General features: G+C 38.8%; 1 protein-coding gene across 6 annotated transcripts in view; it reads right to left on the reverse strand.

The window, feature by feature from the left end:
• PEAK1 (pseudopodium enriched atypical kinase 1) overlaps positions 1 to 13,602 on the reverse strand; it is a 307,491-nt gene that overhangs the window by 16,265 nt on the left and 277,624 nt on the right. For all 6 annotated transcript variants that reach the window (XM_019441366.2, XM_019441368.2, XM_053888823.1 and 3 more), the window contains one exon: positions 9,486 to 10,231. In XM_019441366.2, coding sequence (XP_019296911.2) covers positions 9,486 to 10,231 — 746 coding nt within the window. The remainder of the gene's footprint in view (positions 1 to 9,485; positions 10,232 to 13,602) is intronic.

The raw sequence follows: 13,602 nt of genomic DNA on the forward strand, positions 1-13,602 counted from the left end.
GGGGTATGACTCATGGACTTATTAATCAGTCATCTAAGGAGAAGCCAGAATGAGAGAGGATTCTACCAGAAAAGACACTGCTAGTTTGAACTAAAGGGATAGAAGAAGCAGGATGGAGTCAAGGAAAGTTGTCAGACTTCTTGGATTCTATATAACTCGTCCATAGAGCTGTGAAGGTGCATTATTCTTTAAGGAAAGGGAAGAATGACCCTGAAGGTGTTTCAGAGATTGTCAGGGCTGTTACTCCCATCACAAATCTAAGAGACAAGACTGTTTCCTCCTGGGTTTCAAAGGGTAGGGCTGCCTCGGCAGAGAGCCATGTGGATGGGGCCTCACGGAGGGCAGTGTGGGCAGGGCCCTTACAAAGAGCTGGAGGAGCAGGGTGCTTAGCAGAGCCATGGGAGCAATGCTGCCAGTACTGAATCAAAGAGGATCGTTTGTGAGTGTTCATATCTAATGGAATTTGCCTTGCCAGGTTTTGGACTTGCTTGAGACCCATCATCCCTTCCTTCCCTTCTATTTCTCCCTTTTAGAATGGAATTGTCTATCCTATGCCTGTCCACCATCATATTTTTTAACATAGTGTTAACTTTTAGTTAACATAGTGTTATATTAGTTTCAGGTGTATGGTATAATGATTCACCAATTCTATGTATTATTCACTGTTCATCACTGTAAGCATACTCTTAATCCCCTTCACCTATTTTGCCCATCCCTCCACCCAGCTTCCCTCTGGCAAATACCAGTTTGTTCTCTGTAGTTAAGAGTTTTTTGGTTTGTCTCTTTTATCGTCTGTTCATGTGTTTTTATTTTAAATTCCACATACAAGTGAAATCATATATTTGTCTTTCTCTGTCTGACTTATTCACTTAGCATTATACTCTCTAGCTCCATCCATGTTTTACAAATGGCAAGATCTCATTCTTTTCTATGGTTGAGTAATATTCCATGGTGTATATATGCATCTTCTTTATCCATTCATCTGTTGACAGACACTTGGGCTGCTTCTGTATCGTGGCTGTTGTAAATAATGCTACAATAAATACAGGGGTGCACAGATCTTTTCAAATTAGTGTTTTCATTTTCTTTGGGCAAATACCCAATAGTGGAATTACTGACCACCATTGTATTTTGGAAGCACATAACTTGGCTAGTTTCATAGGGTCACAGCTAGAGAGGAAATCTGCCTTAGAATGAATCAGACCCTGAGTTATACCCATATCTGATTTAGATGATATTTAGATGAGACTTTGGACTTGAGAGTTGATGCTTGAATGAGTCAAGACCTTTGGGTCTGTTGGGATGAACTGAATATATTTTGCATGTGATAAGAACATGAATTTTGGGGTGCCAGGGACAGAATGCTATAGACTGAATTCTGAGTCCCCAAAATTAATATGTTAAGTGCTAACCCCTGAGATATTGTGATTTATAAGAAAAGGTCATCCAGATAACCAGAATATATTTCTCAAATATATATGGTCTTCATTCATGGTTCTTAACTCACATCTCCCCAAACCCTTGGAATTTTGTAAGTATTGAGAGCAACAAAGGTGTCTCTTACTATGTTCATAAGGTGACTTATGGACCCCACTGAAAGAAGGGGCTGGTTGCCAGGGGAACCAACCTCATGACTGAAGGGCTGCAACTTTCAGTCCCACCCCAACCTCCATGGAGAAAGTGCCTGGAAATTGAATCAATAGCCAATCATCAGTGATTTAATCAATCATGGCTATGTAATGAACCCTCCATGAAACCCCAAATGGACAGAGTTTGAAGAGATTGGTAAACACATGGAGATTTGGGGAGTGTGGTGCACATGGAGAGAACATGGAAGCTCTGTGCCCTTTCCCCACACCTTGCTCTATGCATCTCTTCTATCTGGCTGTTCTTCAGTTATATTCTTTTATAATAAGCTGGTGATCTAGTAAGATGCTTCTTTGCATTCTATGAGATGATCTAGTAAATTACTCGAACCCAAGGAGGGGGTTGTGGGAATCTCTGATTTACAGCCAGTTGGTCAGAAGCACAGGTAATGACTTGTGTTTGTGACTGGTGTCTGCTGTTTGTAGAAGGTGGCAGTCTGGTAGACTGAACCCTTAACCTGAGAGACATGGTGCTGTCTCCAGGTAGGTAAGTTGAATCACGGTGAATTGTAGGATGCCCTTTTGGTGTCTGAAAATTGCTTTCTGTTGTGTTAGAAGTGTGCACCCTCCCCTGACGTTGGAAACTGAGTCTCTGAACACACAATTTAACCCCCCATTTGGACCATATTTGGAGATAGGGCCTACAAAGAGGTAATTAAGGTCATCAAGGAGGGGCCTGATGTGGATTAGTATCCCTAGAAAAAGAGACACTAAGCCTCCATCCCCCCCTTGGCCATGTATGGACACAGGGAGAAGGCAGCCATCTGCAAACCAGAAAGAGAACTCTCACTAGAAACTAAATCAACCAGAACCTTTATCTTGAATTTTCCACTTTTTAGAACTGTGACAAAATTCAACTCTATTGTTTAAGCCACCCAATCTATATAGTATTTTGTTATAGCAGTTTGAACAAACTAAGACAACACCCAAAGTAAAGACCTTTGTACTTTTATCATTGCAGTGGACTTGGCATTTAAGGGGATAGCATCCTTTGGCTTTCAAATTGCTAAATTCTAGCACTGATTTCCTTTTGCAATGTTTTAAAGACCTTTTAGTCTCTTCAAGAGACAGTCAAACCTGTTAGCCACTCTAAATTCCATCAGTATTGGAAGGGATATTTTAAGAAGACAAACAGTAAAAACCTGTCTGTGTGAGCCAACTGCTGGTCTCTTTTGCTTACCTCTGCAAAGGTAGGGTTCACAGTGTCCTGGTAGTTTATTCCTCTAAGGTTGTACAATCAATTGGGTACTTCTAGAAATGCCCAAACAGTCTTCAAAGACACATTTATATTCACCATTTAGTATAAAACGTCCTTTCCCAAACCTGCCAACAACTCCCAGTGTATAACCACTTGCCACCTGTTCTTTGGAGATTGCTTCTGCATCATTACAAGCCAAGAAATCAATACTACACCATTGATTTGGGAAAGAGACAAGATTGCATGCAATAATACATAAAGTTAGTCAAGCCCTACTTCTCCATTGTTTTGAAAGAACAGATAGTTCAATGCCCTGTTCTGAAATAGGTACTCATCCTGGATTGGTGATCTTGTAGCAATAAAAGCCCAAGACAGATGAGGCACCATAACCCCAATTGACTTAACAGCTCTTGAGTGCTACACAGAATCTCAAAATGCCTTTTTAGACTCAACAGTTATGTATTAACTAAAATCCAGCTCCTCTCTCTGCAGTCTATCCCTCAGTTTAATTTACAAAGTATGGGCTGGGGGCCAGGGTCACTCTGCTAGCACCACCAGACAGTTAAGTGGTAAGGGCACTGCAGCTGCAGACAGCAGTTGAAGGTCTGCTCCAAATATGTATTCTGTCTTGATAGACAGGTAAGGCCAATTGTTTACCTTATCCATTAATTTCCTAAGACACCATCTGGTCTTTCCAAGCCAAATTAACATGTAAAAGTCATTTAGATATGTTAATTGGTTTTGAACCAGGAAATAGAATCAATAAAAAGGGACTATGGGAATGGAGAACATTACGCATTTACCTAGAACTCTGTGTTTTAAAAAGCTCTTTCACATGCATTAGCTCCCTTGATCCTAACCTCAATCCCACAGATTATCATTGTAAACATCTGAAAGAGGAGGAAATTGAGGCTCAATGATTGTTACCCTTTTAAAGTAGGGTAGGGAAGTAGCCTAGGGAAGACACTTAGGGAGAGGGAAAGGAGTGAGTACTTATCAGGGATGTTTTATTCTCTTTTAGCCAAGCAGACCCAAAGCTAAGGAAACTGAGACTCAGAGTAGCAATTTGTGACAAAGCTATTAAGTAGCAGAGCCAGAACTTGAACCCAGGATCTTTTGGACTTCAAAGTCTATTCTCTACTAACAATTTCCTCTTTAAAAAAAATCCAAAGGCTGGCTGGGTGAGGACTGGGCAAACAAGAAGAAATCACATTGACATGGATAGGAGAGAATGGGACACAACCTTGCCATAAAATCCACCCCTGGTGCAGTATCCCCATAACAGGGAGAGAACTCAAAACCTGGAGCTTCTCCCTGAGAAGTGAAGGATTTAAATCCTACATCTGGCATCCCAACTTCTAAGACATACACCTGAGAGACAAGCCTCTAAAACATGTAACTTTGAAACCCAACAGGGCTTGTGTCCTGAGACCCACAAAACTGTGGCAATCTGAAAAGCCGCTCTTAAAGGGCCTACATGCTGGGACTTACCCACCCAAGAAGCAGCCAACTGTGCCTTGCCTTAAAGTGAAGGAGGCTCAGATGCTTATATTAAAGCACTGGTGTGAGACTAAAGCACCAGTGGAGTGGCAGACATCTAATCTGAAACATACAACTAGGAGCCTGCTGGAACACTTTCCAGAGACAAAGACTGGTAGGTATGATTTTTATGTTCTCCCTTTGCCAGGCTCCAGGGCACTAGTATCCCAAAGAATGAGCTTTTATGTGTGTCTGGTGGCCTGATTTTTATGGCTGCTGTCTAGGGGATGCCTCTTGACTGCGTGGCTCTGGAGGCAGGGGGGGTTTGTGTTCCTGGTCCCATAGGACTGTAATAATTGGTATCACCCAGAAAAAAGCTTATACCCCTGTCTGACACCCCAAGTTTTGTGATTGCTGTCAGGGAACACCTCTCTATCATCTGGTCTGGCAGTCAGTGGGGTTCATGGGTCTCACAGGACTGTAACCAATGGAGAAAAAGGTCTTAAACAGCTACCAACCCCAGGGCAGAGCAAGAGGTAGCAGACCCAGGAGCTTGGTCTTTCTGTAAAGAAGGCCTATTAGCTAATCATGGGGCTGACCATACACCTTTCCAGAGACCTCAGAGAGAGGGTGCTATATTCCTACTCACCCTCTGCCATGCCCCAGAGTGCCAGTGTCTCCTGGACAGGAGCTGTACACACATTTGGTGCCCTGGTTTTTGTCTGGTGCCCCAGTTTATATGGCTGCTGTCCAGAAAATGCTCCTTGATCACCTGGCTCTGGTGGCCAGTGGGCTTGCATCCTGAGTCCCCTATGACTATAGCAGAGAGATAGTTCTTGGCAGGTTTCCACTCAGGGCACTGCACAGACAGTGGTCGTACACTCCCTAGTCTTTCTGTGAAGAAGTCCTCTTTGCTTGTTCTGGAACTTTGGCCTGAGGGGCAGACTTCAGGTTTGGTACATATTTAGTGGCCTGTAGAGTTGGTCTCCAGGAACATAGGCTATGGACACCATGTTGGTGCTCTCTGCCATGCTCCAGTTTACCAGTATCACACAGAAAAAAACTTATACTCTTGTCTAGAGCCTGGGTTTCTGTACCTGCTTCCCAGAGGGCACCTGTTCCAGATCTGCGTATGTTTGCAGTCCCACAGGATTATATATATTTGCCTATTTTTTATTTTTATTTTTTATATTTGCCTATTTTTAAAAGCTGATGCCTGAGGGTCTGGCTTTCAGTCAGCCTGAGTCTAGGTGCTGAGATTCTCCCCCTTGGGACACTGATGGGTCTTGGCATATTCTCAACTACTGGGAGCTATTAAAAATATAATAGCCTGCTTGAACAGGCACAAAGGTTTGAGAGATGACAAAGATCTGGGGCAGGATTGAATAACAAGGTTCATCTACATGAGGCCACTCCTTTAAGGCTGGGAGAGGTGGTTGTTTCATCTACTGTATGGAAATGCAGACTCAAGCTAAATGAAAAAAGAGAGAAATATGTTCCAAATGAAAAAACCAAGTAAACCCCAGAAAAAAACAAACAAAAAAACAAAAACAAAAAAACCTTAATGAAATGGAGATAAGTAATGTACCTGATAAAGAGTTCAAAGTAATGGTTATAATGAATGGGGAGAAAAATGGATGAACACAAAGAACTTCAACAGAGAGATGGAAAATATAAGAAAGTACCACACAGAAGCCACAGAGCTGAAGAATACAATAACTGAATGGAAAAATACATGAGACAGGTTCAGTAGCAGACTAGATGAAGCAAAAGAAAGGATCAGTCAACTTAAAGATAAGGCAGTGTTACTCACTGAATCAGAGCAGCAAAACCAAACAAATAAAAAAGAAAAAAAAAATGAAGATAGCTTAAGGGATGTAGAGAACATCACATAGTCTAACATTTGCATCATAGTGCTCTGAGAAAAAGAAAAGAGAAAGGGATAGAAATCTTATTTGAAGAAACAATGACTGAAAACTTCCCTAACCTGTGGAAATAAACAGACATTGACATCCAGGAAGCCCAGAGTTCCAAATAAGAGGAACCCAAAGATATCCACACCAAGACATATTACAATTAAAATGTCAAGTTAAAGGGCAACATGTTAAAAACAGCAAGAGGAAAACAACTTGTTACATACAAGGGAACCCCCATAAGACTCTCAACAGATTTTTCAGCAAAAATTTTGCAAGTTAGAAGGGAGTGGCACTACATATTCAAAGTGCTAAAAAAACCTCACCAAACCCCCAAAAACCAACCAACCAACCAAACAAAAAAACCTCCCAACCAAGAATACTCTACCTAGCATTCAGAAGTGAAGGAGAGACAGAGTTTTTCAGACAAGCAAAAGCTGAAGGAGTTCACCACTATTAAACTGGCCTTAAAATAAATGTCAAAGGAAGTTGTTTAAGTTGAAAACAAAGTGCACTAATTAGTAACAAGAACACATATTAAAGAATAAATCTCACTTGTAAAGTAAATATATAGTAAAGGTAGGGATCAATCACTTATGAGACTAGTATAAAGATTGAAAGACAAAACTAGTGGGGCACCTGGGTGGCTCAGTCAGTTAAGTGTTGACTTTGGCTCACGTCATGATCTCATGGTTTGTGGGTTCGAGCCCTGTGTTGGAGGGCTCTGTGCTGACAGCTCAGAGCCTGGAGCCTGCTTTGGATTCTGTCTCCCTCTCTCTCTGCCCCTTGCCTGCTCACGCTGTCTCTCTCTCTCTCAAAAATAAACATTAAAAAAAATTTTAGAAAAAAGAAAGACAAACTAGTAAAAATAATTATGATTACAATTGGTTAAGGGATGCACAAAATAAAAAGATGTTAACTGTGACATCAAAAACATAAAATGAAAGAAACCACAAAATGTGTGGAGGGAAGAATAATTTTGAGCTTTACAATGGGATGAAACTTAAGCTGTAACCAACTTAAAACAGACTGTTATAGATATAAGTTGTTATATGCAAGCTCATGGTAACCATAAAACAAAAACACAAAAAAGAAAGAGAAATGAAAATAAGCATAGCACTAAAGAAACCACAAAGTAAGAGATCAGGAGAAGAAACAGATGACCTACAAAAACAGTCTTTCTGGAAACAATAAACAAAATGGCAATAAGCACAGACCTATCAATAATCACTTTAAATGTAAATAGATAAATTCTCCAATCCAAAGACACAGAGTGGCTGAATGGATAAAAAAAAAAAAAAAGACCCATCTATATGCTGTCTAAAGAGACCCACTTTATTAAAAAAATTTTTAATGTTTTATTATTTATTTTTTGAGAGAGAGAGAGAGAGAGAGAGAGAGAGAGCATGAGCAGGCAAGGGGCAGAGAGAGAGGGAGACACAGAATTCAAAGCAGGTTCCAGGCTCTGAGCTGTCAGCACAGAGCCCTCCAACATGGGGCTTGAACCCACAAACTGCGAGATCATGACCTGGGCCAAAGTAGGACACTTCACCAACTGAGCTACCCAGGCACCCTGAGACCCACTTTAGAGGTAAGGACAAGACTGAAAGTGAAGGGATGGAAAAAGATATTCCATGCAAATGAAAACCAAAAGAAAGCTAGAATGTTAATTTATATCAGACAAAATAGACTTTGAAACAAAGACTGTAATAAGAGACAAAGAAACGAGTTACGTAACGATGAAAGGATCAACCAACAAGAGGCTGTAACATTTGTCAACATTTATGCAACTAACATAAGAGGACGTAAATACATAAAGCAAATACTAACAGACCTAAAGGAAGAAATTGACAACAATACAATAATACTAGGAGACTTACATCAATGGATAGATCATCCAGACCGCCCCCCCCCAAAAAAAATCAACAAGGAAACGTCAGCCTTAAATGAAACATTAGACCACATAAGCCCACAGATGGGCTTAACAGATATATACCCAACATTCTATTCAAACGCAATGGAATACGCATTCTTCTCAAGCACACATGGAACATTTTCCAAGATAGATCATGTTAGGACAAAAAACAAGTCTTAATAAATTTAAGAGGACTGAAATTTTATCAAGCATCTTTTCTGACTACAATGGTATGAAACTAGAAATTAACACAAAAATTGCACAAAGAAAACTTGGAAATTAATAAATTTGTGGAGATTAGACAACATGCTACTGAACGACCAATGGGTCAAAGAAGAAATCCAGAGAAATAAAAAAAATAGCTTGAGACAAATGAAAATGGAAATGTAACAAAGATCATGCTTTATTTGTTACATTGACAAAGCCTATGGCTTATTTACAGTGAATGTAACTGGGCAAGAATTCTCAATGGTAATAGTTTTAGCTTTTGTGAAGAGGTTGTTTGTCTGGAATGGGCAATATACAGTTAAGAAATTAATATGTGACATAATGGATAAAGTAAGTTGGGCTATGGAGTCAGAGAGATCTGTGTGCAAATCCCAGCTCAACTAATTGTGTGTGACCCTAAGCAAGTAAGCTCACCTATCTTTTATTTTCCTCATCCGTCACATGGATAAAAAGATCTTAACCTCATAAACTTGATGTGAAGATCAAATTATGTAACACCAATAATGTTCCTGGCACATCAACAAATATTGGTTACCTTCTTCTGTAAAAATGTCTCCCCAAGAAGCAGAACAGTTATAGAGCAGGGGCAGACCAGTGTCTCTTATTTGCTAGAGAATAAAGACAGAAACATGGAGTGGAAGGGACATAACAGACCCATTTGTACAGGTAGCCTTCGCAAACAATCACAGCTCAAGGATTAGCTACTTTCAGAATTCTCTGGCCTCTAAAGTTTGGGTTAAAGTCCTTCTAAGCTCCCAGAATTCTGTTTTCCTCTATCTTAGCAATACAGTATACTGTAAGTCTGTCTCTTAACATATCTGTTTTCCCCTTTAGATAGTAAGTAACTCCCCTGCTTATTATAATATCTGGTGTAAATTTGACAGTAAATTTCATATATTAAAAAATAAAAAAAAAAAGGAAAAAAAAAAAAACAAAAATGTATGTGGCATCTAAGAAACCAAAAAAAAAAAAAATAAATATAATATCTGGTGTAAGGTAGATGATCAATAACTTTTTGCTGAATAAAAGAATGGAGGAAAGAACAGACCCATCCCAATAACAGTGGGTTGGGTAAGATTAAAATCAAATGTATAATATTTTCTTACCTTGACTGCATAGTTATTAAGTGGATCTTTTGCATATGAAGCTGTGTAGTAAACTGCATCACCTGCCTCACAACACGGTTTGTCACTAGTTAGCCTGAAGTCTGACCAGCTGTCCACCCCAAAACGGAGCTGATCTTTCTGTCCAGCCATGAAGAGGTCTTCACATTTAATAGCCAGTTTTTTCAAGGCATCTGTATGAAGGCTTCGGATTTTACCCACCACTTCTTCCCGATTCTCAAGTCCTCTATAAAGTGCTTGTCTCTGTGGCTTCTGTATGCCTCGGCCCTGTCTGCAAGAGGGACCACGCCGGCTGGACAGGGACTCCATGCTGTTGGAAAATCTATCCTTAATACTGAGAGTGGTTAAGCTGGAGATACTGTTTGCTGCTGAGGGGATAGGTCTCTCCTTGAGCAAAGGTCTTTCCAAGGAGTCATAAGACTCAATGTCCAGTCCCTTGAGTTCATAACTGATGGAAGAGCCAGCACTACTGGCATCCCAGTTGGGGTCGATATCATAGGTGGGATTAGCCATTACACAAAGACTTGTTTCCATGGATTTTTGGAGGTCTTTGGGGATTGGTTCCGTATTGGCTCTTATGATCGTTTTCTTTGGCAGTGGGGGTGGTGTAGGTTGGGAAGCATTAGGTGCTTCTTCGTCTGTTTTCCCACTAAAGACAACAGCATCATCCAAAGTTCCCTTAGGCTGCCGTGGATGCTTGGGTGGTATCATGGCTGCTCTAGATTGCCCTGTATTGTTTTAAAAGAAAGAAAGAAATAATAGTTAAGTTTTTATTCTTGTTACATAATTGAAAGTTAAGGAGAAATAAGGAACTTAAGGAGGTGGCCATGACAATATAAGAAGTCAATGCCTTAATTCAAAATGGTTGAAGAAAAGCAACCAAAGAACAAATAGGTAAAAGTCTAAGACTTGGTGGGAGCAATAAAATGTGAGCAATGTCTCAGCATGTCTCAGCATGTGCCAGAGGAACAAGGTAATGGGCTGTAACAACAACAACAACAACAACAACAACAACAAGACTTCAGTTCTCCACTCCTGCCCCCAAGATTGCTGATTTTTACTACACTAGAATATGAAGGGGTGACAGACACTCAAATAATTACATTGTGACAGGGTAGAAATGAAAACATTTGTGGATTAGAAAACACTTGGAAGCATTTTAAAAAACAATGGAAACTAGCAATGGAACCATTAGTATCAAAAGATACTATTCTGTTCTTTTAACCTGGTTCCAAAGTTACCCTATATTGTATATAGCACTTGTCATTTTCAATCCAACACATATGAATACAATTTCATAAACATGTTATTTTATTTCACTCTAGAGATGGATTCTAGCACTAGTCTTAAACTGGTCTATGTATAATTCTTGTGATTGGGATAAAGGGAACAATATATATTAGTAGTCAACTGCTGTTCCAAACATCCTTCACAAACTCTTATGACTTTCTATTTTATTTTGAAGGTATATAAACTATGATTTGAGTGATACTACTTTTGAACATCTCTTACAAGCCCTAGTTATAGAACCAATCATCTCTGCTTCCTTTCCAGCACCTGCATTTGGAAGACAATAAAATACACATGTGTGAAAATGAAAACAAAAATGGTCCAAAATCTTTGGGACACAGCACAAGAAGTTCTAAGAGGAAAATACATAGCAATACAGGCCTACCTACCTCAAGAAATAAGAAAAAGCTTGAATAAAAAAATCTAACCGTACACCTAAAGGAACTAGAAAAAGAAGAACAAACAAAACCCAAGGTAAATAGAAAGAAGGAAATACTGAAGATTAGAGCAGAAATAAATGTATAGACACACACACACACACACACACACAAAAGAGAGAGAGAGAGAGAGAGAGAGAGAGAGAAAGAAATCAATGAAACCAAGAGCTGGTTCTTTGAAGATAAACAAAAGTGATAAACCCTTAGCCAGACTTATTAAGTAAAAAACAGAAAGGACCCGAATAAATAACATCAGAAACAAGAGAGAAGTAACACTGATACAACAGAAATACAAAGGAATATAAGAGAATACTACAAAAAGTTATATGTCAACAAATTAAACAACCTACAAGAAATAAATTCCTAGAAACATATAATCTTAAAAAACTGAACCAGAAAGAAATAGAAAATCTCAACAGATTGACTACAGGTAATGAAACTGAATCAGTAATAAAAACAACTACCAAAAGCAGAAGTCCAGGACCAGATGGGTTCACAGGTGAATTCTATCAACCATTTAAAGAAGAGTTAATACCTATTCTTCTCAAACTATTCTAAAAAATAGAAAAAGAAGGAAAGCTTCTAAATACATTCTATAAGACCAGCATCACCCTGATACCAACACCAGACAAAGACACCAAAAAAAAAAAAAAGGAAGAAAAATATGAGCCAATATTCCTGATGAACATAGATGTAAAAATCATCAACAAAGTATTAGCAAACTGAATTCAACAATACATTAAAAAATCATTCACCATGATCAGGTGAGATTCATCCTGGGGATGCAAGGTGGTTCAATATTCACAAATCACTCAATGTGATATACCACATCAATAAAATGAAGGATAAAAATCATATGATCAAGTCAACAGATGCAGAAATAGCATCTGCCAAAACTCAACATCCATTCATGATAAAAACTCTTAACAAAGTAGGGTTAGAGGAAACATACCTCAACATGATAGGGAAAAGACAAGGATGTCCACTCTTGCCTCTTTATTCAACATAGTACTGGAAATCCTAGCCACAGTAATCAGACAAGAACAGAAATAAGAGGCATCTATGTTGGTAAAGAAGTTAAACTGTCACTATTTGCAGATGACATGATACTATACATAGAAAATCTTAAAGACTCCACCAAAAACAACTAGAAGTAATAAATGAATTCAGTAAAGTTGTAGGATACAAAATTAATACCCAGAAATCAGTAGTGCTTCTATCTTCTATATACTAATAACAAAGTAGAAGGAAGAGAAATTAAGAAGACAGTTCCATTTACAATTGCACCAAAAATTTAGGAATAAACCTAACCAAAGAGGTGAAAGACCTGTACTCTGAAAACTATTACACAAGACACACACAAATGGAAAGATATTCCATGCTCATGAATCTGAGGAATTATTATTGTTAAAATGTCCCTATTAGCCAAAGGGATCTACAGATTCAATACCATCCCTATTAAAACACCAACATTATTTTTCACAGAACAAGAACAAATAATACTACAATTTGTATGGAACCACAGAAGACCCCAAACAGCCAATGCAATCTTGAGAAAGAAATACAAATCTGGAAGTATCAAAATTTCAGATTTCAAATTATACTGCAGGGGTGCCTGGGTGGCTCAGTCAGTTGAGCATCTGACTTCGGCTTGGGTCATGATCTCACACTTGTGAGTTTGAGCCCTGCATTGGGCTCTGCGCTGACAGCTCAGAGCCTGGAGCCTGCTCCTCCCCACCTGCACTCTGTGCCTCTCTCTCTCAAAATAAATAAATATAATAAAATTTTTTTTAATTGTACTGCAAATCTAAACATTATGGTACTGACACAAAAATAGACACAGATCAACAGAACAGAATAGAGAACCCAGAAACAAACCCACAATTATATGATCAATTAATCTATGATGAAAGAGGCAAGAATATAAAACGGGGAAAAGACAGTCTCTTCAATAAATGTTGCTGGGAAAACTGGACAGCTACCTGTAAAAGAATGAAACTGGACTACCTTTTAACACCATGCACAAAAATAAACTCAAAATGAATTAAAAACCTAAATGTGAGAGCTATAGTAATATTTTTCTAGATATGCTTCCTAAGGTAACAAAAGCAAAGATAAACTACTGGGACTACACCAAAATAAAACAAAAATCTTTTGCACAGCAAAGAAAATCATCAATTGAACAAAAAGGCAACCTACTGAATGGGAGAAGGTACTTGCAAAGGATGTATCTCATAAGGGGTTAATATTCAAAATATATAAAGAACTTCTACAACTCAATGACAAAAAGCCGAACAATCCAACTAAAAAATGATCAGAGGACTGAATGTACAAAGAAGACATACAGATGGCCAACAGACACAAGAAAAGTC

Source organism: Panthera pardus, unplaced genomic scaffold (genome assembly GCF_024362965.1).
Source record: "Panthera pardus isolate Hobbes unplaced genomic scaffold, ASM2436296v1 HiC_scaffold_24, whole genome shotgun sequence".
Classification (NCBI taxonomy): domain Eukaryota; kingdom Metazoa; phylum Chordata; class Mammalia; order Carnivora; family Felidae; genus Panthera; species Panthera pardus.